This window comes from Ovis canadensis, chromosome 4 (assembly GCF_042477335.2).
Source record: "Ovis canadensis isolate MfBH-ARS-UI-01 breed Bighorn chromosome 4, ARS-UI_OviCan_v2, whole genome shotgun sequence".
Classification (NCBI taxonomy): Eukaryota; Metazoa; Chordata; class Mammalia; order Artiodactyla; family Bovidae; genus Ovis; species Ovis canadensis.
The window spans coordinates 114,334,934-114,362,692 of NC_091248.1; the positions used below are offsets into that span (position 1 = coordinate 114,334,934).

The 27,759-nt window shown below is 47.3% G+C and overlaps 2 protein-coding genes across 2 annotated transcripts in view; both read right to left on the reverse strand.

Moving 5' to 3' along the window:
* Window positions 1–3,266, reverse strand: part of SLC13A4 (solute carrier family 13 member 4) — a 43,692-nt gene extending 40,426 nt beyond the window's left edge. The window contains exon 1 of the mRNA XM_069588455.1: window positions 2,401–3,266. Coding sequence (XP_069444556.1) covers window positions 2,401–2,715 — 315 coding nt within the window. The 5' untranslated portion in view covers window positions 2,716–3,266. The remainder of the gene's footprint in view (window positions 1–2,400) is intronic.
* Window positions 3,267–4,836: 1,570 nt separating this feature from the next.
* On the reverse strand, window positions 4,837–22,174 carry FAM180A (family with sequence similarity 180 member A). Its single transcript, XM_069588469.1, has 3 exons — window positions 21,748–22,174; window positions 10,765–10,865; window positions 4,837–9,265 (listed from the first exon to the last, which is right to left on the reverse strand). The coding sequence occupies exons 1-3, from the start codon at window positions 21,821–21,823 to the stop codon at window positions 8,921–8,923; spliced, it is 522 nt and encodes a 173-aa protein (XP_069444570.1). The 5' UTR covers window positions 21,824–22,174; the 3' UTR covers window positions 4,837–8,920.
* Between the last annotated feature and the right edge of the window lie 5,585 nt (window positions 22,175–27,759).

Consider the following 27,759-nt stretch of genomic DNA (forward strand, 5'->3'; position numbering starts at 1 on the left):
TGAAGTGACGGGAGCCAGTCTCTGCAGTGGCTTGTGCCAGCTGTGGTGCTGTGACCACATCCTCTATGATGTGCCTCCTCCTTGCAGAGAGAGGTAGTGTCTTACCAACACTGTGACCCACGGAGGATTCGTTGCCGCGGGCCACGCAGGAGCGAGTGGCAAGCAGGCTGCATTCACCTCTGAGGGCTTGGTCCGCCCGGGTTCCACCCAGCAGTCCCAAGGGTTGTAGGGGGTCCGAATCATCTACCCTTCCCAACCCCACTAACACAGACTGGGAAGCTCTGCTCTTATTTAACCCCTTAGTTGTATCTCACTCTTTGCAACCCCATGGACTGTAGCCCACCAGTCTCCTCTGTCCAGGCAACAATACTGGAGTGGGTTGCCATTCCCTTCTCCAGTGGATCTTCCTGGACCAGGGATCGAACTCGTGTCTCCTGCATTGGCAGGTGGATTCTTTACCAATGGACCACCAGGGAAGCCCGCTTTCTCAAGGTACTGATTCTCAGCTGGGGGTGATTTTGGCCCCCAGGGGATGTTGTAAGCATCTGGAAGCATCTCTGGCCATCACAATGGCAGGGGCTGCACTGGCACCTACCAGGCAGCGACCAGGAATGCTGCTGAACGTCCTACAGTTCAGCATGGTCCTTCCCTTGTGACAGAGAATTTTCTCTCCCCTCTACCCTCCACCAAATGTCACCAGTGAGGCTGTCCCTTCCCTAAGATGAAACTCAGTTGGACAGAAGGCGATAGATAAGTCAGTGAAGGACTTAAGTGCCTCTTGATCTTAGTGAGTCTATCTTTAAAAACCTATTCAAAACTTATGTACAGACCCCAACAGAGCAGAGGCTCACCTTTCCTTCCATTTCTCTTTTCTTTTCTCCCCCCACAACATCCCTCTTCTGTCAAAATTTATGGATGATTTTGCCTACTTCAATGATTTGTTTTTCTGTTCTTTTTCTTCTCATGGGTTCTTCTCACTAGGCATTGTTAACCGAGAAGCTCAAAGACAGGCTCCCAGAATGAAATGGCAATGCCTCTCTGCAGTCATGGTCCCCAGAGACAGAGCTGACTTAGGAAACTTGCAGGGGGTGGGGGTGCCTGATGCTGCCATGGAGAAGAGTGGGTGCCACTTGGCTGGCATTCCCTAAATCCATCTGACATTGAGTAAAACAAAACAACAACATGGACAGAAATGAAAATCACCCTATTGGGGACAAAGCCAAAAGCAGACTAGTATATCGGCCAGGAAAACTGTCAGCACCAATCACTGTCTGCTAATCCCAGCCCGGCTTTCATCAGCGGCTCCCTGGCACTCTGAGGTATTTGTTCTACTGAAGACTTAAACCAGTTTGTTTTTAAGAAACAGTCCTAATCCCCTCTAACTTTATAATTACTTTTGGTTACTAAGTTACTCAGGGAGCTGAATGGAAAGACAGCCCTTCCCCTCCCACAAACATGATTAACCTTTCTTGGCTTATTTTTCCTAAAGTCTCAAGGGTAGTGCCAGCTAGGGGAAGGGGTAAAGACACTGGGAGGAGAAGAAGGACAAGGAGGAAGAGAGGGAACACAAGGAGGGGAGAGGAGGAGGGAAGCAGGAGGAGGGATGGGGAGGAGAGGCGGGGGAGGAGGAGAAAAGGAGCCAGAGGAAAGAAAGAAAGGGAAGCTCTGCGTCTTCGGCTCACATCAACCTGGTCAAAAAAATTCGGTCACTGTCTAGAGTTGGGGGCTCTTACTCTTTCTTTAAAACAAGTCATTTGTTGTCTCTCCTTCCACCGCTCAGAGAAGGAAACAGAGAGGATACAGATAATCAAAGGGCCATATGCATGGGGCCAGGGCAGGCAGCCAAGTTCCACCTTCAACTTAAAGTTCAGGAGGAACTTATTAAGAGTTTCCAGTTGTGGTTATCAGAGCCCACTGTGGGTCACCCGCGGACCCTGGCTCAATGGACAAGAGCCCGGCTGGGGACTGCTCCCCAGCACACCCCAGGCTGGGGTCCACAGTCCCCTCCCTCCCCGCCCCCTCCTCTATGGGGAGGTCTTCCTCATGTCCAGTCTCTCTCCCATGCCATGGCCACATGTTGACTCTTGGCAAACACCACTGCCCAGAGCATCCTTATCGGTGTCCACCGGGCCCAAAGACGGGCCGCTTCAGCCACTGACCCACCCCCCCTTCTTATCTCACTCCCAGTTGGGGGCCCTAAGGCTGGGGGAACTGGGGATTGAAAATGGTAGTTTTGGGGCAGAAAGCATGTGAGCCTCCTCCAGGAAAGCATTTCCACTTCTTGACACCGACAGAAGAGCATGCTGAACTTTGCACTGAGCGCCCCTCTTCCCTCCAGGGACCTCCCCTCTGACCTCCCAGCTGACCCACTGGCCCCGGGAGGGCAAGGCCGGTACTCACGCTGCTGGGGTAGAGCATGGGCAGGGGCAGCAGCAGGAGCGGCACGAGGATGACGAGCAGCAGCTTCCTGGCTCCGAGAAGTCCCTTCAGCAAGCCCATCCTGGACCTCCGCCCCTTGGAGCCCGCGCCAGCCAAGTGCTGTGCTGCTTGGCGACGCTCGCCTCCGTCCAGAAAGACTTCTCCAACCTTTCTCGGCTTCCAAGAGTCCTCTTTCGTTTTATGGGCAGAACAGGAGGGCAGGTAGAGCCCCTGTCTACACCAAAAGCCGGGCACCTCGCCTCCGGTTTTAGGTGGGATTGGTGAGCATAGCCTCATGCCCAGCAAAAAGAAAGTGGGAAAGCATGACCCACGGGAACATAGTGGCTCGTTCCCTTTGCTAGATCAGTAATGAAGTCACTTTATTCTACAGCTCAGCAAAAGCCCCCTTAATCGATCAAGAGTACACCTCTGCTGCAGCTGTCTGGCCTCGAAGTCATTTAAAGGCTTCAAAAAAATAAAAGATGCCAAGAGTCTGTGGCGCCCTCCATCATTCTTCTTCTCACTGATGGCCCGCTTTGTGCAGTACCATCTTCCCTTTCTACCTCTGCCGGCTGTGCCCCCTTCCTTTAAAAAGTCTAGTCGTCCCCGCCCCCCTTCCCTTAAAACAAACCCCCAGGGTTGTCAGCAGAGCATGCTGGTCTCTTCTCCCAGGACCTGGCACCTTAACTCTGTTCAGACTTCTTTCCTTCTAATTGGTTTCCCATTATAAATTTGCCTTGAGCCTGGGCCTCCAGAGCAGGAAAAAAAAAAAAAGTCCCCAAGACATTCCTTTTTTCGTCACGGGACAAAATCCTGCTGGAGGCCCACCTTAACACTCCTTCACCTATGGGAAGCGGGACAGAGGCGGTAGCCACGCCCATTTCTCGCAGCCAATCAGCACGTTGGAAAGAATGAGTCAGTATCTCTTCCAAAGGTGGTTCGGGATTGGTCCCAGCAGGGGCCTGCTGATTCCGCAGAACCCAAGAAACTTGCAAAGCTTATTTTTGTTCCTCAGACATGCTAGGGGCTGGAGTGATGACCATCACGGTAAACATAATCCCACCTCCCCACACACTGCTTTAACGATGCAAAGCATAAGACACTGAGCTTTCTCTTTGAGGGCCACTTGCTGACCTAGTCCTCAGGAAGATATGTCTGGTAGCAGGGAGAAAATGAAACATCAACCCTGGAGACATTTGCCCCAGAGGATACAACATCAAGAGGCTTCTCTGGTGGCTCAGTGGTAAAGAATGTGCCTGAAACGGAGAAGATGCAGGAAATGCGAGTTTGATCCCTGAGTTGGGAAGATCCCCTGGAGGAGGGCATAGCAACCCACTCCAGTATTCTTGCCTGGAGAATTCCAGGAGGAGCCTGGCTGGCTACAGTCCACGAGGTTGCAAAGAGTCCGACACAACTTAACAACTAAGCCACCCACCACCACCACTGTACAACATTAAGTATTTCAGATTTCCCTGGTGGCAAAGACCATTTGCTTCAGCGCCCAGGTGAATACAAAGCATCTGAGTCAGCAGAGGACGTTAGCCTCTCAGAAAGACCACAGACCTTTTAGGGAGAGTGGGAAGGGTACTGCCTCTCTGGAAAAGTCTAGACACCAGTTTTATTTCAGAGGCATTTGGAGTATGTCCTTGGTCCTTCTGGCTGGAGTAGGTGTTCAAATGCTCCTCTCTGAGGCTCTTTACCAAAATAGAAGCCGAAGGCTTCCTTTGACTGGTGTGCAAGGAGGAGGTGGGAGGGCAGAAAAAAATGGATGGCTTCAAGAATAGGGCCTTTGCAGCCTTTGGACACTTTCTGCTCCTTATAGAAGTGTTTCTCTTTTCTCAGAAAGGTCATGTGGATATGGGGCAAGGAAGAAAGAGAGAGAGAGAAAGCACCCACACTTTTATCATTGGTGGTCTTTGGCAGCATTGCCTTGATCTGAGAGGTGCTGCTGGGAAGTCAAAGGTTGTGAAATTCATGTTCTTGAATTCACAGAACCCAAAAATGGCATTCTAAGGCCTGCAGCTATGCCAGTTGAAAATAATCCCCAGGCTAAAGGTGAAGTGAATCTGGAAAGGTGAGTCTTGAAAACCAGTTCTTCTTGACCCCTAAAGCAGGAGCAGCTGTGGGTGACCTGGTTTGAAATTGTCTTGCCACTGGAGGATGAGCTACTATGACTCATCTCTTTAAATGCTTATTAAAGACTGGCTGTCATATTTACTACATTCAAACCTCATTTTGGGGTGATGATTTTGAAACTCAGGAAGAAGAGTAACACGTGTGTGATGTTTTGGTGGCAAACATTAAAGAGAGTGGATGCAGACAGCTGTGGAAGTCAACATTTGATGTTAAACCCATGAGCCACTTCAAATTCTTTGGTGAGATAATCTGAGATAACAAGGATTCCACTGAGCCTGGAAACTCGATCATGACATTTTTATTACAACATAAGTGAATATTTGTTAAATAAAATTATGTGACATGGTCATACCAGTAGTTCTCCTTCAGGACTCTCCATTTTTTCAGACAAAACATTTTCTTAAGGAAATTTTACACATTGCTTCAGAAATATAAGACAAATTCCATTTATATGAGGTATCAAAAGTAGTCTAACAATTAGAAAGTTGAATGGTAGTTACCAGGGGTCATGAGGAGAGGGCAAAGTGGAATGTTGTTTCATAGGTATTGTTTTTGCAACATGAATAGGTTCTAGAGATCTTTCACACAGCAGTGTGCCTGTAGTTAACTGTTCTGTACCTGTATTCCTAGAAATGGTTTGGTTCAAATGGTAAATTTCATATGACATGTTTTATAACCACAATAAAAAAAAAAGACATTAAAATGGGTTAGGGAAGTAAGGAGCACCATTTAACAAGCATTTAATTTTAGATCAGCGCCCTGCTTCCCAGGTAAAGAGCTCGCCTGCCAATGCAGGAGACACAAGAGACACGGATTCGATCCCTGGGTCCAGAAGATCTCCTGGAGGAGGGCATGGCAACCCACTCCAGTATTCTTGCCTGGAGAATCCCATGGACAGAGGAGCCTGGTGGGCTGCAGTTCACGAGGTCTCAAAGAGTCAGACACAACTGAAGAGACCTAACATGCATGCACGCCCTGTGGAAATATCTTCTGATTCACTACTTATGTGCTTCTCCTTTAGTTAGATTCCAGGTGAGAGGACAGAGCAATGGAAGTTTCAGCCTACAGATGTTTTTCAGTGTCCTTGAGGGACACCAGAGGTAGCCACGAGAATGCCAACTATAGAAGAAACTTCCAGGATTTTTAGATGCTACAATGACCCAGCGTCTAGAAATGGCAGAAGGGTTCCACTGAGTCACAGGCAAGTTTCCGCTGATGTCACACTCTGAATTATGCTTTGAGTGAATGTGACAAAATGTGTCTGGTTGAGACTGTGGTGTGTACAGTGTGGCATTCATGAGACAAAATGGGAGAGTCCATTGCTGTCCAGGCTACTCCTTCACTGCTCTCTGGGAAAAGAGTTGCGATTTGGGGTGGTGTGTGTTGAGCAGAATATTTGATTTTGTTTATGAATGAAGTCATTGCTGGAAAACTCTTTGTGGGTAAACAATTTGTATTCAGACTAAAATAGCATTTAAATATCCAGTATAACTGGCTTCTCTGGTGGCTCGGTGGTAAAGAATCCACCTGAAATGCAGGAGCTGCAGGAGATGTGGGTTTGATCCTTGGGTTGGGAAGATCCCCTGAAGGAAGGCATGGCAACCCACTCCAGTATTCTTGCCTGGATAATCCCATGGACAGAGGAGCCTGCAGGGTTAATGTCCATAGGGTCGCAAAGAGTCAGACGCACACATCTAGTAACAAAAATGAAAATTTCATTTGTCTTTAAAAAGGTTGTGTCCTTCTGGTTCTTTTTTTTTTTTTTTCCAGTTGACTGCCACGTAAGTTTGGACTCGATTATCAGTACAAAAGTGCCTGTAATTTATTTGTGGCAGGGTGAATGAATGAGCTGCCACTGCTATCACCAGTCCTGAGAACAACCCTCTCCCATCCAGGGATCTCCTGCCCTTGGGAGCAGCTGTGAGTATCCTCACATGGTGCTCAGGGACACCAAGTGTGGGCCTTTCTGCTTGGTGACTGAGGAAAGCTCTTAGATCCGTTCTGATAGCCGTGGAGCCCTAGAGCAGATGCAGGACTCTGTCAGACTATTACCCAGTGTCCAGGGACTGAGGCCTCAGCTGACCCCTCCCCAACCCTCATGAGGGCAAAGCCCCAACACTGAAGGTAGGCTGTGAGGCTAATCTGCTTTCTGGGCAATCCCAAACTTGTCTGTACCTTTGTTTTGCCTTTGTTTTATTCAGACAACAATCTCTGAAGGAGACAGTGAGCATCAGAAAGAGCCAGGCAGAGACAGTGAGAGGTTAGCCGGAAGAAATCAAGATGTGCCTTGAGCAATGGATATAGAGATATCAGAATCGGACCCAAAGACAGAGCAGCAGAGACAGCGATGACCACAAAGAGACAAGTGGAACGATGATGTCAAAGAGAACATGTGATCTTAGGAAGAAATGGAATGGAAAGGCATATATCAGAGTCTGTATCTGAGGGGTGTACAAGAGGTGTAACTGGGGAATGAGAATGAGAGGCTGGCTGGTTAGTCTTCTGAGCCTGAGAGTGAGGATGCAAAGTGAGACTGTTCTTTGATGATAAATACCTATTTCTTCATCCTGATATTTCTTCAAAAGATCCTGCAGCTTGTACTGCTAGGTAAAGCTCCCTTAGTCAAAGATTTTAAAGAAGTCGAGACCAGCTTTCATCATCATTAAACGACAATTATTAAAAACCCATTTCAGAATCAGATTTAGCTCAGTGAGTCCTCGCTTATTCAGAGATTAGACTTCTTGCAATTTAGCCTCTCGAACCCAGTCGTAAACCTTGGATTGGAGAAGCTGGAAACATCTCTGAGCTGGTGAGGAATCTTAATTAGAACTGAGGTGATTTACTTCTGTCAGGGACCTTCATGGATTAACTCTTCTTTAACATAGAATGCTAAAAAGACTTGCTATCTTATCTTTCAGGCCATGGCCAGTTAGAAAGAACAAATTACAAAGGTCAAGTCATGTTGGTAGCAGAGGAAAGTGTGCTCTTATAGCCTGACTCTGAGGAAGGCTGCAGAAATATACCAGATTCAGAGTTAACAAAGCCTGGGAACTTTCAGGGTTGATACAAGCAGTCCAGCAGACTGACAACACAGGTCCAGGTAACATTTCATAGTTAGTTAAATGACGGTGGAAATTTGAGAAGGAGAGGGATCTTAGATCTTATCTAACTCCTATACTAGGATGTCTCCAAGATACTAAATAAAAATGTAAGGCATTTCATATGTATAATTTAAAATATATCAAGTCAATAATTCTGAAATGAAAGATTTGGCATTTGAGGGGGTAAAATTTTGTCATCTGAAAATCACTTTTATTTGGTGCACTTAATTCTCTGAGGATGCTCAATAATTTTAGCATTAGAATAGACAGACCAGGGCATGGGTGCCACCTCTCTTGTCAGGATGACCCTCTCTGCGTTAGCTTGACTTCTCTGTTCAAAAGGCAAGGCATGACAGTAGCATTTCTTTGGGCCTCCTTCATATTTCTCTGCTAAATTAGACCAGCCTTCAGGAAAGAAGCAGCTTGGTATATAAGTCATAACTGATTTTCTGACTGATTCTTCTTGGGGACTTTTGAAAAAGTTGAGGAGTGGGCCCTTGGTTAACAATATATTTATTTGGCTATGGCTTTAGTTTCTTTAGGGCTTCCCAGGTGGCACTAGCAGTAAGGAGCCCGCCTGCCAGTGCAGGAGACACAGGAAAGGCGGGTTCAGATCCCGGGGTCGGGAAGAGCCCCTGAAGTAGGGCCCGGCAACCCACTCCAGTATTCTTGCCTGGAGACTCCTATGGACATAGAAGGCTGGCGTGTTACAGTCCATGGGATCACAGAGTCAGACATGACTAAAGCGACTTTACACACACACACACACACACACACACACTAGTTTCTTTATATCTTATTACAGAACTTTGGAAAGACGTTCATTCAATCCAGCACCCTGATCTCTTAGGGCCAAAGAAATCTGTCCCCCACCCCCCACCTTCCTGTCATGCCCAAACTTTTATGATGTCTCTCCTGTCTCTTTCCTCACTCCTGGGTGTTTGTGTCACGGGCAGTCAGTGCTAAAGCCTATGTTAGACTGCTGCGATGCACCAGGCCAACCATTCACCCCTCTGGAGGCGTCTTGAATTACCATCGCAGCCCTTTTCTCCATCTCAGGTCACATTATGGTATAAATCACGATCTTTCGCTTATCAAGAAGTTACAAGGGGCAAAGAGCAGCAGGGCTCCTTATTTGATCTCTGCAGCTCTGAGCTGGCAGTGTGTATTCTGTGCCTGGTCTCTGTAAATGGAGTCGAGAATGAGGAATTTCTGGATTGCTGTATGCTGGTCCCCGCTCCGTGGCCCTGGTGCGGGCCAGTCCCTCAGGGAGATGCTCTCGGACCTGAGGACCGCATCAAGTCATGCCTCAAGGCACGAAAGAGGCTGAGGAGGGACTGGGCCCAGACGTCCTTCTGATACCCTTGGGACAAGGCCGTGCGGTAGGCCGTGTAGGCTAGGGTCAGCGCTGTCCTTTCGAAGTCCTCTTTCTTGAGGATGCCCGGGCGGCTGGAGAGGCTGGCACTAAGCCGCCGGATGTCGGGGATGCTCTTGGGGATCACGTCATTGCAGATGGCGCGGAAGTCCGAGGCCTTCCGCAGGGAGGCCAGCTCCTCGTCCTTGATGGAGATCTTCAGGTCAGGGCTGATCTCAAGTTCGGCCAGCAGGAACTGGGGAGAAACACGGGGTGTGGAAAGGCATGAGGCACCCACGGTCATTGAGGACATAGCATCACCAGAGTCATGATCACATGCATTCATGTAAGGGAGGTGGCTCACAAAAAGCTTCGGAATCAAGAGACCTGGGTCCCGGGTCTGGCTTTCCCACTGTGTAACCTTGGATGAGTTACTTTACTTCTCTCAGCTTGGTTTTATCCCTCTGTGATGTGGTTAACAACAACACTTCACTGGGATAGTGTGAGGAGTAAGACAAATATGGGCGGCATCTAACACTGTGCCTGGTTCAAAACCACTGTTAAGTGACTGTTGTTTCCAGTGTCCCAAGTCACCCCCTTCTCTCGTTTCTCCCTCCCGCCAACCAAAAATCTTCTACAGCACAAACTGACTGTTTTGGATACTTTAAAAGCAGAATCTGGGAATTTGAAGGATACAGAGAATTGTCCTACTAATTAAGTGGGCCACAGAGATCTGTCCTCGTTTCTTACCTGTTCTTTAAGGGTAGGGGTAAGGTCTGTCATTTGCTCTGTGCCAGGCTCATATCAGGAATCTAACAAGTCCTGACTCTTCCCCCTGTCTCTGGCTTTCCCCAGGTCTGACCCATTTTCCATGCTACTGTCTGTTATCTTCCTAAAGCAGATCTGTTCCTCAGACTCCCATGTTCATGACTTGGCAAAGGCTATGCATTTTCCAGTTTGTTCCCCGAGGCAGTGTTTGAAATCTGCTGCCTGGCTCAGCCACGTGGCTGCGGCAGGCTGTCTCCTTCTCAGCCAGACAGTTCTAGTCCTTGAGGACCTCAAGGCAGGAGGGGAACTTGGGTGATCACTGGAGCCCTTTGTTTAACAGCTGAGGAGACTCGGGTCCAGAGAGACACGGTGGCTTGTGTAAGGCTATGTGGCCGATGGGTGGAAGAAGCGGAACTAAAGCTCAGATCTTGAGCCTGCATCTTCATCACTAAACCAGACTGCAGGGCCTTGGGAAATTCACCCTGGTCTGGAGGAGAAATGGGGTCGTGGTTCCAGAGGTGTGAGAGGCAGAGGAAGAGAGCCTTTGGGGTGGCCCCAGACTTGAAAATGGGGCTCTCCCTGTGTGAGGTTACCGAGACTCGGCTCCACTCAGACAACAGGTGTGGCATTGTCTGGATGCTGCTGACCCATCCTGGCTTAAAGCCCTGGCCGGGGCAGACTGCCCTGTTCTGCTGCTTAGGTGCTGGTAGGGGCACCTCTGAGCCCAGTATAAATCTCTAATTTTGCCTCCACTGAATTCCTAATGTTGTCCATCCCTGGGATGACAGGTGGGACAGGAGAGGGGTACGAAGACCACTTGCCTTTGAGGTGGGCAGGATTCTGGGACCTCCACACACAAGTCCAGTCTGGTTCCCCAGGCAGCAGAAGCCACCCACTGTCAGGGGTTCAGGTCACTCCTCCAAAAACCACAGAGAAGGAGCAATGCCTTCTCCGTGGCTTGCGTTGCCCACTCTGCCCTCTGCCTACCTCATAGAGCAGTTCTACTTCCTCCAGGGAGCTCTGCAGGACCGGGTTCAAGGGCAGCGTTGAGGATCTCTTTGGCCGGTAGGCGGCAGGGAAGAGCACGGCTGCAAGAAGTTAAGAGTGAGCGTGAGAGCTTGCTGTGTGCACCGGCTTTTCCCCAGGGGTGAGCTCCAAGGTCAGCCAGCCACTCTTGAGAGTGACTCTGAGTGGTGGTGGATGCAGAGGGGAAGTGACAGACCGCCCTGGTGTGTCCCAGAGAGTCCCAGGCATATCAGAGGTTACTATTTCACACCAATAATTTCAAACCTGGCTTCTTATCAGAATAATTTCAGAAAGTTTTGAAAAATATGTATGTCTAAGGAGTATGAATCACCGTGGACCTTTATGTTAGAACAAAAACATGTATAGTATTTAAGACATGGAAGCAACCTAAGTGTTCATTGACAGATGAATGGATAAAGAAGTGGTATGTATACAGAAACAATGGGATGTTACTCAGCTATCAAAAAGAATGAAACAATGCCATTTGCTGCAACAGGGGTGCAACTAGAGATGATCAGGCTAAGGGAAGTAAGTCAGAGGAAAACACATATGATATTGCTTATATATGGAATCTAAAATAAAATGAAACTTATTTACAAAATGGAAATAGACTCACAGACACAGAAAACAAACCTATGGTTACCAAAGGTGGAGGGGGGGTGGTAAATTAGGTGTTTGGGATTAGCAGAGGCAAACTATTATATATGGAATAGATAAGCAACAAGGACCTATTGGATAGCACAGGGGACTCTACCCAATATCTTCTTATAACATGTAATGGAAAAGGATCTAGAAAAAGAATCTCAATATGTATAACTGAGTCACTTGGCTGTACACCTGAAACTAACACATTAGAAATCAACTATATTTCAATACAAATAAAAAAAGAGATGAGCAAACAATTGACCCCACCCCCCAATGCCCCACCCCAATTCAACAAACAACTCCCTAACACTACTGTTCCCTACTAACACTGCACATTTCAGCACTTTACAGAATGGAGTGTACTGGTTTGTGTTTATTGACAACCCCTTGAACCAGAGACTCAGACTTCTGGCTCATTCCCCTGCCGCCCGGAGTAGGGCTGCCAAGAATCGAAGCACAGGTGACGACGTGTAGGAAGAGAGCTGCACAGCCCCTGACACTGGCTCTGGGGGGGTGTGGCGCCAAGGGCTTGACTCAGAAACGCATTGGATATAAAACCAGTGACTTGACACAGGAGTTCCTCAGTGGCTGGATAGAGATGGAGTAGCTGGGAGAAGATGGACGAAGTGCTAGAGGCAAAGAGGACCAAGAATGAGGAGCTGACAGAGGACACGAGAAAGAGAAGACAGAATATTATAGGAACTGTTGTTGCTGTTTAGTCACTAAGTCGTGTCCAACTCTTTGTGACCCCATGGATTAGAGCCTGCCAGGCTCCTCTGTCCATGGGATTTCCCAGGGAAGAATACTGGAGTGTGTTGCCATTTCCTTCTCCAGGGGATCTTACTGACCCAGGGATCGAACCCACATTTCCTGCATTGGCAGGTGAATCCTTTACCACTGAGCCACACGAGAAGCCCGCTGTAGGAATAGTCATTAGAGACTGCACTTCTCCTGGACCCATCAGGCTAGTAGCAGGTGGCCCCATCCACCCTCACAGCCCCTGCATGTCCCAAGACATGGTGCAGAAAGGATTGGCAAGCCCACTGCCAGCTGTAACAAAAATGGGCCACTTCTTCGAGACACTTGGTTGTGATCTACCAGAAAACTGGGCAAGTAGCTATAAAAACAGGTGAGACTTCAAGGGAAGGTTCATTCCCCGAAGTTTGCTATAATTATACATGATCGCTCTGTTTCTTGAATATGGTGACCTTGGACCACCAGGGAAGGGTCCAGTGATGTCCAGAGTACAGTGTTGAAGAAGGGAACTGCATAAGCATTTAGAAGGATTTCTATCAGAAGTGATAACAGTGAAACATCTTTGATGTAAAGGACATTTCCTGAAAAGCTCACTGGTAGGATCCTAACCTCCTGGAAAAAACTGCCTGGCTGTAGAATTGCTGTAATACTTCCATCTCTGTAATCCATTTATTATCTAGCCCACAAGTTCCTCAGGAGCTTGGATAAATATGCTTTCAGACTTCTGTCTGCCCGGCAGAGAACCTGGCAGGCTTTCAGGGTGCACACAAGATGCGGATGCTGACAGACTGGATCCTTACGTTGAGGAGGACCTGGGCGGGCAGAGGGACCGCCCTACTTCCCCAGACCACCTTGGGGGACGGAGCCTATGAACTCCAGAACAGTAGTTCCTTGCCCAGAATTTTGGCAGAATTTTTCTCTTTGCCAGAAAAGTGCCCCTTTCCCACAGAAGCATAGATTTTAGGGCTTGAGTGAGCCTCTGCTCACTTGCAGCCTCTCTGCCTGTGGAGCCAAAGAGGACAAGGCATCTACTCCACGTGTTTGCAGCCTTGACCCCACGTGAGAGTCACCCAGGGCACTCAGAGAAGTTCTGATTGAAGTGACTAGGGTGTGACTGGGATAGTCAACTTTTTGAAAGCTTTCTAGGTGCTTTGAATGGCAGCCTGGGTTGAGAATCAGACGGTGCTTGACTGAAGGCTGTGTAGAAGGAGCTGGCCAGGCTGAGTGGCCACTCGCAGTTTAGCCCTGGGTTTCTCAACTTTGACCATGCCTTAGAATCATCTGGGAACTTTAAAGGCCTAAATGCCCCTAATTTCCTCCCAGGCCAGTTCACAGGCATCTCTGGGGTGGATGGATGTAGGCGTCGGGACTCCTGACAGCTCCTAGGTGTTCCAACAGGCAGGCAGGGTCTGTAACCACTGTGTTATCCAGACCCACTGCCAAGCAGCGGGTGCACTGCTAGAGTTGAGAGCTGCTTCCATCTGACGGGGCCTTATGCGGGCATCTGAAGAGGTGAAAGAGACATCCTAAAAGAAATCAGTCCTCAATATTCATTGGAAGGACTGAAGCTGAAGCTGAAACTCCAATACTGGCTACCTGATATAAAGAACTGATTCATTTGAAAAGACCCCGATGCTGGGAAAGATTGAAGGTGGGAGGAGAAGGGGACCACAGAGGATGAGATGGTTGGATGGCATCACTGACTCAATGGACGTGAGTTTGAGTAAACTCTGGGAGTTGGTGATGGATGGGGAGGCCTGGCAGTCCATGGGGTCACAAAGAGTCGGACACGACTGAGCAACTGAACTGAACTGAAGAGACCAATTCCCTTGTGTTCTTGGATACAGAGATGGAGACACAAGGAGGGGTGCACTTTCCTTGGCGGGAGGAGGGACAGATGTGGGCTATGTCTTCTTCTGACCATGAAACCCCTTTTCAAGGTAGGATCTGAGAGCAACTTCTTTATGTCTTCTCTGTGATTGTGAAATGAAAGGTCTTGTTCTCTTAAAAAAAAAAAATCACTCAGCAGCAGGGGAAGGGCAGAGAAGGGAACAAGGTCCCAGCATGGGCCCTAAAGTTATTCAGACCTGCACTTTCTTCACTCAATTGTTTCCCCGGGAACAGTCACTTCCTTTAAGGTGCAGACACTCTGGTGGACCACTAATTCTCAAGAGTCGGGAAGAAAAGGCTTCCTGATGAAAGCTGTGTTTAATAATGGAAACATTGTTTCCAGTAGCCCTTATTCTTAAAGTTTTTAAAATAATAACAGTTCAGGGAAGATTGTTAGAAATAAGGTCAGCCTCTGGACTGGGGCTGGTTATTGCTTCAGAAAGTCTGTGTGGGGAGCACAGGAATCTCAAAGATGAACCCTCCCCCACTCCTCCCATCCCCTGCCTCTGCACGTACCCCTCAGGTTGCTGTGGCTGCTTGACGGTGCGTGTGGGGCAGGGGGCTTTTTGTACCTTGTGAGGTAAGGGTTCACATTCCATTTTATAGATGAAGAAACTTGGAGGCTAAGAAACTTGCCTTCGGCCACCCAACTGGTTTGTAATAAAGACTGAGATTAAAATCCAGGTCTCATGGGCTTCAAAACCCAACACTGCTATATTTAAAATAGATAACCAACAAGGACATATTGTATAGCACAGGAAACTCTGCTCACTACTCTGTAAGAACCTAAATAAGAAAAAAAGTTGAAGAATAGATACATGTATAACTGAATCAGGTTGCTGTACTGAAACTAATAAAACACTGTTAATCAACTCTACTCAATACAAACTAAGAATTAATAATAACAAATCAAAACCAAAAATCAGATGAACAAAAACTCCTCCAATCTCACTGACAGGGTGTGTTATGTGTGCTCATGTGTGTGTGTGTGTCTGTGTTAGTCGCTCAATCATGTCTGACTCTTTTCAACCCCATGGATTGTAGGCCGCCAGGCTCCTCCATCCATGGAATTCTCCAGGCAAGAATACTGGAGTGGGTAGCCATTCCCTTCTCCAGGGCATCTTCTGACCCAGGGATTGAACCCGGGTCTCCTACATTACAGGCAGATCCTGGTCTGAGTCACCAGGGAGGTCCTACAGGACGGATATAGTTAATTAGAAATGAATGAATATATATGGTGTAAAACATACGCTTAAATGAATCACACATGTTTTTAAAACAAATCTCTAACTTTGATTTATAATGTGTTATGCAAAGTTATTTTATTTCCTTGGGCTCCAAAATCACTGCAAACAGTGACTGCAGTCATGGATTTAAAAGACTCTCCCTGGAAGGAAAGTTGTGACAGCATATTCAAAAACAGACATCACTTTGCCAACAAAGGTATGTATAGTCAAAGCTGTGGCTTTTTCAGTAGTCATGTATGGTTGTGAGTTGGACCATAAGGAAGGCTGAGTGTCAAAAAAGTGATGCTTTTGAACTGTGGTGTTGGAGAAGACTCTTGAGAGTCCCTTGGACAGCAAGGAGGTCAACCTAATCAATCCTAAAGGAAATCAGTCCTGAATATTCACTGAAGGACTGATGCTGAAGCTGAAGCTCCAATACTTTGGCCACCTGATGTGAAGAGCTGACTCATTGGAAAAGATCCTTATCCTGGGAGACACTGAAGGCAGGAGGAGAAGGGGGTGGCAGAGGATGAGATGGTTAGATGGCGTCACTGACTCAATGGATATGGATTTGAGCAAACTCCCGGAAATAGTGAAGGACAGGGAAGCCTGGTATGCTACAGTCCGTGCGGTCTCAAAGAGTCAGACACGACTGAGCGATTGAACAACAACAGTCTCAGGAGGGGCCTGAAATGCTGCCTAAGCGTTACTCACGTTTCCTGATTCCTCTCTATTTCAGCATGAAATAGATGATTCCACACCTCCTCCTTTTTCCTGACACCAGTTACCCACCTCTTGCCCGGATCCTCTGACTTCCCTTCTGTTATTCTTTCCCTGCTCTCATCTACAGCCTTGGACCAGGTCTCCAATAAAGACTCACTCACCTTTCCACCTTTCTCTCCCACGTCATTAGTTTTCCCTTCTCTACTGATTTTTCAAACTGGCATGAAAACACATTGCTGCTTGCTGCTTCTTAAAAAAAAAAAAAAAATCCTCCCTTGCCAGCCGCTCTTGCTCCTCATCCATCTCTTCGTATTGCTGACTCCTGGCCTCAGCCTGTGTCAGGGTGCGTGACTCCTCTCTCCTCACCACCCTGACTTTCGTACTGATGGGCTGCTTTGTATTTCCAGGTCAGATTTCTAGATACCCACCTGCCTATGGGAATCTCCTTTTGGATTTGTAACAGTTGTCTTTCCTGATCCTGACCCAATGCCAGTCCCCACCACCCCTCGCACCTGTTCCTCTTCCCCTGCCTTGCCTGCTGTCTTTCCATCTCTCGCAGCTGCTCAAGCCAAAACCTAGGAGTCGTGAGTCATCTTTGCCTTTTCTCTTTCACATTTCACACCCAACAAATCAGCAAATCTCGTTGGCTTTACCTTCAGAACATACGTGGGATCTGGCTACTTCTTACCACATCCCTGCTAACCTCCAGGCGTCTAAACCTTGAACATTTCTCCTAATAGTGCTCTGCTTCTATCCTTGGCGGCCATCATCATCCTCATTGCATTCTTTTTTTTTTTTTTTTTGACCATGCCACACAGGGAGGGATCTTAGTTTGCCTACCAGGCATGGAACCCATGCTCCCTGCAAAGGAAGCAATGAGTCTTAACCACTGGAAGGAAATCCACCTCATTGTATTCTTAACAAAGCAACTAGAGCAATTCTGTGAAAACACAGGTTCCATGATATCAATCTTCTGCCAGGAAGCTTCTGTGACTTCTCATCTCCCTGTGAGTAAAAGCCAAAAATCTTCAGATGTAGGAAATGGCAGCCCACTCCTGTATTCTTGCCTGGAAAATTCCATGGACAGAAGAGCCTTGTGGGCTTTTGTCCGTGGGATTGCAAAGAGTCAGACATGCCTAAGCACCTGAGTGCACACATATAAATATATGGATTCTTTTCCATTATAGGTTATGTAAGATGTTGAACATGGTTCCCGGTGCTATACAGTAAGTCCTTATTTTTATCTATGTTATATATAGTAGTTTGTATCTGCTAATCCCAAATTTTTAATTCATCCCCCTCCCACCCGTTTTCTCCTTTAGTAACTGCATGTTTGTTTCCTGTGTCTGTTTCTGTTTTGTAAACAAGTTCATTTGTATCATATTTTAGATTTCACATATAAGTGGTATCCTATGATATCTGTCTTTGTCTGACTTTACTTACTACAATAACCTCTAGGTCCATCCATGTTGCTGCAAATGGCATTATTTCATTTTTACGGCTGAGTTGCACAGAGTCAGACACGACTGAAGCGACTTAGCAGCAGCAGCAGCAGCAGCAGCAGCAGCAGCATTCCATTGTATATAGGTACCATATCTTCTTTATCCATTTTCTGTCAATGGACACCTAGGTGCTTCCATGTCTTGGCTATTGTGAATAGTGCTTCCGTGAACATTGAGGTGCATGTATTTTTTGGAACTAGAGTTTTCTTCAGATATGTACTCAGAGGTGGGATTGCTGGATCAAATGGTAGCTCTATTTTTAATTTTTTGAGGGACCTCCATACTGTTCTCCATAGTGGCTGCACTAACTTACATTCCTACCAACAGCGAAGAAGGGTTCCCTTTTCTTCACACCAGAGAAGCTACTTTTAATTATTTCAGTCATGCCTGGCACCTGTCTTGCTCTCTATGCCTTAGCTCCTTCAGGCTTTCTTGCCCAGACATGCAAACAGAAGCCTGTCTAAATGGGAGAGCCTATTTTTGCTTTGAGCCTGATCTTCTCGTTGACTTTTATAACTTGTGGCAGAAATCTCTTCTTCCCTCCCATCTCTCAAATAGGTTAAAAAAGCAAACAAACAGAACAGTATTAAGACTATGGCTTCTGTGTAACTGTGTACAGCATCTGTGCCGAAGAACTTGTTGGAAAGGACTCAAAAGGTAGACCATATCAAGCCGAAATAAAACCATATTTCCAATGAATCAGTTGAAGCAACTCTATGGAAACAGCCATGGATGTGGAAAGGAAAAGCCCTCATTTATAAAAGCTCTTTTGCCAAATCATACTGATGTCATTTACTTGTTGGCTCCTGGGCCAGCCCTTCAGACAGCAGTCCCCAATCTTTTTGGTACTACGGATTGGTTTCGTGGAAGACAATTTTTTCATGGACTGGGGCGGGGGATGGCTTCAAGATGATTCAAGTGCATTACATTTATTGTGCACTTTATTTCTATTATTACATTGGCTCCACCTCAGATCATCAGGCATTAGATGGGGGCTGGGGGGTGGCTGGGAACCCTTGCCTTTAGAAACACAGTGCCATTCTGAAGAAGCCAGAATCTTAGTCCCTTGTGCTGGGCATCTTCCTGGAGTGATTCTGAAAGGGCTGATGTGAGTCAGCTCCCCTTGGCCAGAACATGCCACCACCCAAGGGGAGCCCCACCGCCCAAGGGGAGCCCCACCGCCCAAGTGGAGTCAGGGCATGCTGGGAGCACCTGGAAGGGGTGGAGAGGCGAGGATGAGGACAGCAAGGATCTGCTGCTAGAAACTGAGCGCAGGAGTGAGGTTGAGCTCTAGGCTTTCAACGGAGGGATCTGGGGATTTGTTAACTTCTTCCCTTCCTCCAGTTTTCCTACCTGTTAGTGTTCAGAACAACAGCTGCATAAACGCAGTGACAAGCAGCAAAGTGGCTGCTCAGTCATGCTGGACCAGTGAGTCAGTCCCTACCTGGGGCCCTTCGCTCCACGGAACATTCATGATTGAAAACACACAAAACACTGAGCTGGACACCTGAAAATGGCACTGGAGAGCCACCTTCCTTATGAAACTACTTTAAAAAGAAATAACATGTATATGGAGTAAAAATTAAATATTTATAGGAATTCATGCATCTTTCTGTGTTTTAAGACTGGCTAGGTTCCCTGCGGTCCCTCAAGTGGTGCACTGGCAGGATCGGGTGGGACGGCGACTTGGGCCAGGTGTGTCCACTTCCAGGAGGCCTTGCTAACCACAGGTGAGTCATTTAATCTTAATCCAGTCGGTGAGGCTGGAGCAGCCGTGCTGGCCCAGGGAGCCACCTCCCAGGGCGGAATCCTAGAGAGCGCGTCTGAGGGAGAGGCTGGGAGAATGGGAGGGGAAAAAAGATGTTCTGCCTCAGGGTGTATTCCTGTTGGGTTTATTTCCCCACTTTCACCCGAGGGGCCAGGCGGAGGGGGAGGGTGGAGGCTGGTGTGGTGCTGTGGGATGGGGGGAGGAGGATTTGTAGGGAGAAGTTGCCCTCCGACTCTTTCCATAGGGAATTCTTCTGAATTAGGCCTGGCGGTGGAGGCGGGGGTGGGGCTGGGGTAAGGATGAAAGTGAAAGGGACCGTTTATGTGTTTGGAAAAATTGGTTTTCTTTGGGTGTGACTCCCATTCCATCTTAAAAAAATGACAACTGTGGATTATTTTCATGATTAGACAAAATGTTAAAATGAATTTTAAAAAATCAACCACGTGGAAGACTTGATGCTGGTTGGAAGGGCTCCCATATCATTTGTTGGCTCTGAACGCTGACATGAACCGCTAATCCAGCACTTAGTATCAGCGGCCTCATGGAGGCCTCCATTTCAGCTGTGTTGGCTTTGTGTCTTTATATAGATTGTTATCGATACGGGGGGGAGCGGGGGGGAGACCTTCCCCCGGGAAGAGTGAGGAGAGGGCCAGAGCCACTGCTCTCTGGATGTTGCTGTAGAACCTATAGGTTTTCTGTTGAGAACCTCACACCTTCTTTAATGAAATTTTTTTAAGTGGTAGGTAATAGTTGACCTTGATATAGCTCTTCATTATCTAGGAAGCATTTTATTTACATATTTGAATATGACCCTCACATGACAATGCAATGAGGGTCACTTTTTGTTATTGTTAATACGTTACCTGTTCATGAACTAAAGCTCAGAGAGGTCAAGAGACTTCCCAGACATCACACAGCCAATTAGAGGCAGAACTTAAAATTTTTTGAGTTCCTTGCAGTTCATGATGCAGCTATATTGTATTTATAAGACTTGTAAAAAAAAAAAAATCAAACCATCTCATTTGGCTTTCTAACAGCCTGTGTGTTAGGAAGAGTGGATATTATCATCCTTTTTTAACAGGCAGATTAAGGTAGGCCCCAGTGTCACACAGGGCTAAACGACAGATCACAACGCCGAGGTCTCTTTGCTCTGTGCTTCCAAGTGTTGCCCCCTAGATTTGTGCACAGGATGAGCAGGGAAGTGTGTGTGTGTGTGGGGGGGGTGATGTTTACCAGGAAAAAAAAAAAAAACAGGGAAAGTGCTTCATTAATTATCTGTCCCTGCTGTTGCTGCTAAGTTGCTTCAGTCGTGTCTGACTCTGTGCGACCCCTAGACAAGAATCATTTCACTGCCCAGTATAGAGAATTGGCAAGTCCCTAATCTCAGGTTTACAAGTAAGGGAGTAAGAACCCTAATAAGTGCCTTGACTTTTGCTTTCCCCCATATCAGATCCACCTGCTCCATGCTGCTCTGTGCCCCAGCTGGCGGCTTCTTCCTTCCCTGACTCTCCTTGAGAACCAGAGGGAGCTCATGCCCTTGCTACTGTGCCGTCTTCACCTCACTTTGGATCTCTGGGAATACCAGCAAACCTGACTTCTTTTTTTAGTTCTTTCCAGGGAGGAGATCTCATTGACTTTAGGCAGCAGAAAGATTTCAGTTCAGATTGGCATGCAGTGGTCAGCACGATGGGCCCCTCGCTTCCTAAGTGATATACCTTAGTTGACTGGAGGTGCTGCCAGTGTCTGCCCACGGGAACCAGAAAAAGATGCCAGGCCAGCTCTGAGGAGCCACATCCCAAGGGGAAGGAAGTCGGCCGTGGGGAGAAGCCTTGCTGGGCTTCTTCCTTTCCGGGGGAGGCTGGCCGGGGTAGTAGCAGCCAGGCAGACACCAGGTTGCTGAGGGGATTACTATTCCTCTTCTGTTGCTGGGCCAGCTCTCTCCAGCTGGAAAGGTGTGACTGCTCCTGCTCAGGAAGCAGTGTGGAGCCCTCCACGTGGACACGCCACATCCCCCAGGGAGCAGAACTCTGGCCGGCCAGCACCCCCAGTGCCATCATATTAGCATCAGCCCTGGGCACCTGCTCTCCCCACACCCTGCCCAGCTGGTAGCAGCCTACAGGGCACTTGCAGGAGTCTGTCCACATTCAACGAAGCAAAGATGACCTTCTCCCCGGCCTGTCAGGAAGGGATGCTCTCTGCACTCTCCACCTCAATCCCATTTTCTCAGTGGCTTTGATTTTTTTTGGGTGTCATTTCCCCCATCACCTTCTAACACCTTCTAGCCTGTTGAGAAGGATAAAGCATTTGACAGAGAGGAGATCAAAGGAGGGCACAGGGCTTCTAATTTCCTTCTGCTCCCTCCACGCCTCCAGATTCCTAATGATATTCAAGAAAGAATCATAAGCATCAAACAAATAAAGGAAAGACAACTCACCCCTGGTCCACCTGTGAGACAGAGTGGCCTGAGCATCGGAATACAGCAGCAGAAGCAGCAACGTCTTCCAACACATCTTTTCCTCCAAAAAGGTCAGACGTCGCCCTTGAACCCAAGGGGACCCCAGGAGCCACAGGTATGCCTGTGCTGGTCCTCCCAGGGCAGTGGTGAGGTTCTTACCACCCCTCCGTCTTCAGACGTGTAGAGACGCCCTCTCCTGCCTCCCAAGGGTGGAGCGGGGGTTACTCCCGGGGAGGACAGGAGTGGGCCCTCTGTTACTCCTACTCTCTCTGGGATTGGGGCACTGGGCTTCCACAGAGAGACTCTGTTTTTGAGCACATCTGGAGTGACTCACGGGGCATGTGATCTCTTTGGCAGTGGGGCGGATAAATATAATTTCTGTTCTTGAGTTCCATGTGTTGGATGCACCCACTGGAATTTTTCTTTAACAAACAGACTCGCGGAACTTGTTAGAGAGCCCAGCAAAGAGCTGGCTGCTGTCCCCGTATACACACACACACACACACACACACTCACACCAGCGCCAGGGACGAGAGCTACAGCGAGAGCTGGGAGACTTGCCTGGCAGACACCAGGACCGACTGAACCCAGAACAGCAGAGTCATTGTGGTGTCTGGGCTGAGCGTCCCCTGTTACCCTTCTGTGGAGCTAGTCCTCGTGAGGAGCAGGAGAGAGCTGCTGTGGTGTGTAGGTTATTGTGTGGGCAGGTGATGATCCAGGGGCCCACAGGTGACCCCGTTTGCATTCATGACACCTCGATTTCTGGACTGTTTAGACAGACATGGTACCAAACCACTTTGATTCTCCCAAGCAAAATAGTAGTGTTTTTCCATGATCATACTTTTGGCATTTGATTAATTTTTATTGAGATATCCTTGACATATAACACTGTGTAAGTAAGTTTGAGGTGTACAGCGCATTGAATTCCCCCCTCCTTCGGTTTCACTGGGTCTCCATTGCTGTGTGGGCTCTCTCTAGTTGCGGTGAGCTGGGGCTACTCTGTTGCAGTGCCTGGCCTTCTCATTGCGGTGGCTTCTCTTGTGGAGCACAGGCTCAGCAGCTGTGACACACGGGCTTTGGTTCACCTCAGCATGTGGAATCTTCCTGGATCAGGGGTTGAGCCCATGTCCCTTGCATTGGCAAGTGGATTACCTAGTCACTGTACCACCAGGGAAGTCCTCCAACATGTTGATTCGATATGCTTCTCTTTTGCAGCGTGATTGCCACCATAGCCTTAGCGAGCAACTTACATCACCGAATCATCATTTCTTTTTTTGTGGTGAGAACATTTAAGATCTGTGACCATTAAAAAAATTTTTTTTTTAGTTTATTTTTGGCTGTGCTGGGTCTTGGTTGTTGCACAAAGGCTTTCTCTAGTTTTGGCTTCGTGGCCCTGCCCTATGTGGGATCTTCTCAGACCAGGGATCAAACTGGTGTCTCCTGCTTTGCAGGCTGATTCTTAACCACTGGACCACCAGGGAAACTCTTCATGACCATTTGGAAAGTTCTGCCACAGACACCTTGATTTTGTCCAGTACCACGTTCTTACCTTCTCTGAAATTACAGACGTGTGATGTGAAATCCTGCAGGACATTTATTTATTTTTTTAAGAAACTGTTTTTATTTATTTTTAATTGATTCATGATTGTTTTACAGTTTTGGCTTGATTTCTGCCATACATCAACATGAATTAGCCACAGTTGTAGCTGATCTCACCCCATGGATTTCTAAGCTGTGGAGGTGGTGGCCAAGGTGAATGGACAACTGGAGAGGACACCCCTTTGTTTTAATCAGAAGTGCTTCTTAAAAAAATCTGTTAGAGGAAGTTGCTTAAAAAAGGAAACGTGGCTCTATAGCTTTTGAAAAACACTGGTTTTTCTAGCATTCAGACTAGCTGTTGGGTACTTTGTTCCAGGCTCGGGGCTAGGTGCTCTTCTTGTATTTATTGAATTAATGCTCGCAGCAGACTGTGAGGTCAATTTAGAACTGCCCTCTCCAATGGAAATAGAATTTGAAAAACAAATGTAATTCAAAATGTTCTAGTAGTCATGCTGAGAAAGTGCATAGGAAATCAATTGTCATAATACATTTTATTTAACCCAATATATCTAAAATATTATCATTTCTACGTGTAATAAACACAGGTTTAAGAAGATATTTTATATTCCTTTGTTTACACCAAGTCTTTGAAAGCCAATGTATGTTTCACACTTTTGTCACATTTCAGTTCAGCTCAGTCACATTTCGAGTAACAGTTCACATGTGGCCAGCGGCTACAGGGCAGTGCAGGGCTGGAAGGTAAGAGGCAGATGACTGTGGTCACCATGACGTACATTACAGCCCAGAACTGATTTGTCTTAGAACTGAAAGTTCGTACCTTGTGACCACCTTCACCCTTTACTCCCCTCTCCCCCAGCTCTGGCAACCACCCATCTGTTTTCTGTTTCTGTGACTGGTGTTTCTGATTCCGCCTATAAGTGAGATCATACGGTATTTGTCATTCTTTGACATTTCACGTAGCATAGTACCCTCAGGGTCCACCCATGTGTGGCGAATGGCATGGTTTCCTTCTTTTTAACGGCCGAATAGCATTCCACTGTGTATATGCACACCACAGTTTCTTTATCCGTTTGTTGACTGTCACTTAGGTTGTTTCTATGGTTATCGTAAATAATGCTGCAATTAACATGGGGGCAAACATCTTTTTGAGACAGTGATTTCATTTCTTCAGAAATATCCCCAGAAATGGGATTGCTGGATCCTATGGTAGTTCAATTTTTAACTGTTCGAGGATCCTCCAAACTGTTTTCTGTAGTGGCTGAACCACTCTTTATTTCCACCAACTCAGGCTACCTTTTCTCTACATCCTCGTCAATACTTTTGATCACTTGTCTCTTTGATGATGACCATTGTAACAGAGATGAAGTGATATCTTGTGGTTTTGATTTCCATTTCCCTGACATTTAGTGATGTTGAGCTCCTTTTCATGGATCTGTTGGTCATTTGTACTTCTTTGGGAAAAGATCTATTTATTTCCTCTGCCCATTTTTTAATCAGGTTGCTTGTTTTTTCGCTATTGAGTTGTATGTATTCTTTATATATTGTGAATATTAACCCCTTATCAGATACACTATTTGCAAATACCTTCTCCAGTTCATTCTGTAGATTACCTTTTCCTTCTGTTGATGGTTTCCTTTGCTGTTCAGTGTACATCCTTTTTAAATCTGCAAAACTTGCGCAAAGGACCTGGCACAGACTGGGTGCTCTGAAGTTGCCCACTGAATATTTGTTGATTGATGCTGAAGCTGAAAAAGCTTCTACTCCTCCCATTGTCTTGCCAAGAGGACTTCCGTAAGCGAGGAGGTTGCTGAGGAGGGAAGATGGACAGGAACTGGCCTGGCCCCCGGGAAACCAGAGCAGGAATCACAATCTTGGCCTCCAGTCCTGGACTTTCTCATCTGCAGATGGGACTCATCAAATGATCACCTACTATCACTAGGATGAGGATTAGCTTTTGGATCTGGGCTGGGAACAAATGAGTTTATAACCCTTTTGATTTTGTAAGATGATGAGCCAGGCCTTCCCTCCAACCATTTCGCCCAGCAGCAGGAGGTGAATGTGCACAATTTCTCCAGGAGCCTGACTGAAGTCTTGGGAAATCCTGGCCGAATGCGCTGATTTTTTTCTCTCTCCATGTGGTTCTTATTCTTGCTGCCATTGTATGCACACCGGTTAAGGCTGGCAAGTGGATGTAAACACTGCCTTTTATAACAACACAGCAAACCCACAATGATGGAACTTTGCAGAGCTATCAATTATGTATAAAAAACCTTTTTTTGAGGGGGAGGGATGTTTTACTAAAAACAACAGTGTTCAAGTGCATTTTCACCTCTGAATTCCCACTGCATATACCTGTGCGTTTCTCGTCAGCACCATTTTCCAACGTAGTGATATCTACTGTTTACTGAGTTCTGACCGTACACCTTACTTTATTTCATTCAATTTTCACAGTAATTCTGTTCAGTGGATACTGTAATAGAGTTCCTTTTACACATGGAAAACTGAAGCTTAAAAAGGACAAATCACACAATATCTGCAAGGCAGACGCTTCCATATACTACCTACTAGGCGCTGAGCAAAACAAACACCATTCAAGCAGCTTCTGTATGTTGGAAACATGATCAGTAGCTGGAGTACTGACTGGGTGAATGAATGTGAACGTGAAGTCGCTCAGTTGTGTCCGACTCTTTGCGACCCCATGGGCTGTAGCCTACTAGGCTTCTCTGTCCATGGGATTTTCCAGGCAATAGTACTGGAGCGGATTGCCATTTCCTTCTCCAAGGGATCTTCCCGACCCAGGGATCGAACCTGGGTCTCCCGCATCGTAGACAGACACTTTACAGTCTGAGCCACCAGGGAAGTCACTATTCCCTGGTGGGACCCACTAATAGTGATGGGTGTGTGTGTATGTGTGTGTGTGTGTGTGTGTGTGTGGAAATTCTGTTCATTTTGAGGGCTTCTGACTCTAGCACAGAAGTGGCATGGTCTACCCACATATGGTTGTCATGTATTCATTCATTTATCTACTTTTAAAGCATCTCCTCTATGCCAGGCGATAGGTATAGCAAAGCAAGTTAGACATGGACCCTGCCATCAGGAATCTTCAATCTAGTGAGGGAGGTAGCTCCACGGAGATTTAGAGCATGTGATGTTAGATTTAACAATGGAAGAGACTATGATAGGAAATGAGAGGGGAGGGGTGTCAAGGAAGGCTTCTTGGAGGGGTTGACACCTGAATTAAGATTTTAGGCATGAGTTGGATTTAATTAGATTGTGGGAGAGGGTATGGTGAAGGAGGAGACAACCTGAAAGATGGCACAAAGAGGGAGAGATGATGGGATATGTACAACGGGATAAAAGTGGCTTGGCCTTGTTGGAAGATCGAGGATGAGCAGGGGCAAGCAGGTTGGTGGGAAGGAGGGCCTTGTGTGTGACACCTGGACTGTGCCCTCCTGGGAGGGAAGCGCCAGGGAGGGCCACCTTCAGGGAAGTGAGATGGTTTGCTTTCTGTGGGTGGATTTGCCAGAGCAGAGATCAGACAAAGAAGGAGCAGAGGCAAGTTCTAGGGTGAGATGGCGAGGGTCTGAAACAGGGCAGGAGCCAGCGGCGAAGGAGAGGAAGGTGCGGGTTTGAGAAAGATTGTGGTGGTCCAGTGGTTAAGACTTCATGCTTAAGTTTGTGGGTTCAATCCCTGATTTGGGATCTAAAAACCCCACATGTGGCACATGAAGCCCCAAAATAGAAAATAAAAATACACTTAAAAAAAAAAGATTGAGGTAAAATCAGAAACACACAATGATTTCTCAGAGGAGGAGCTGAGCGAGGGAGCAGATGAGAAGTTCTGGGGTGGCCCCAGTGAAGCTGGGAACAGACAGATGCTGTGATTTTGATATTGGACCTGTCGAGGCTGAGGTATGTGCTGGGCGTCTCTGTTCCTTGGTTTCTAGGGTGCTTGTTCCCTGCTGTGCCCTCCGTGACATGCTGCTGCTCTTTACCTGTAGCCCTGGGGGTGGGCTCTTACTCCCTGACTTGGGTGTTCTCGCTGCCCCAGGGTTCTCTGCTGAGGTCTGCAGCTGTGAGGATGGAAGAGGGTATTTATCTTTCCCGGAGAGATGTCACCTGTGTCCAGACTGGGATATAAGGGAAGGTAGATCTGCCATTGGAGGGAAACGGGGACACTGACTCCCCTCTTCTGGGTCCTCTCCCTTGGCGCCAGTGGGGATGCTTAGGCAAGGTCCCCTCTTTATCAGGTTGACTCCACTCATCCTCCACATTCTGGCTGCAGCAGGGTCCCTCTCCCTGGGAAGCCCTGCCTGACCTCCCTGACTACATTGTCTCTCCTGATTAAGCATGTCCAAGGCGCTGTGAACCTCTCCTTTGATTCACATCCCAGCTGCACTGTTACTCTGTGATACTTTGATTCAGCTGGTT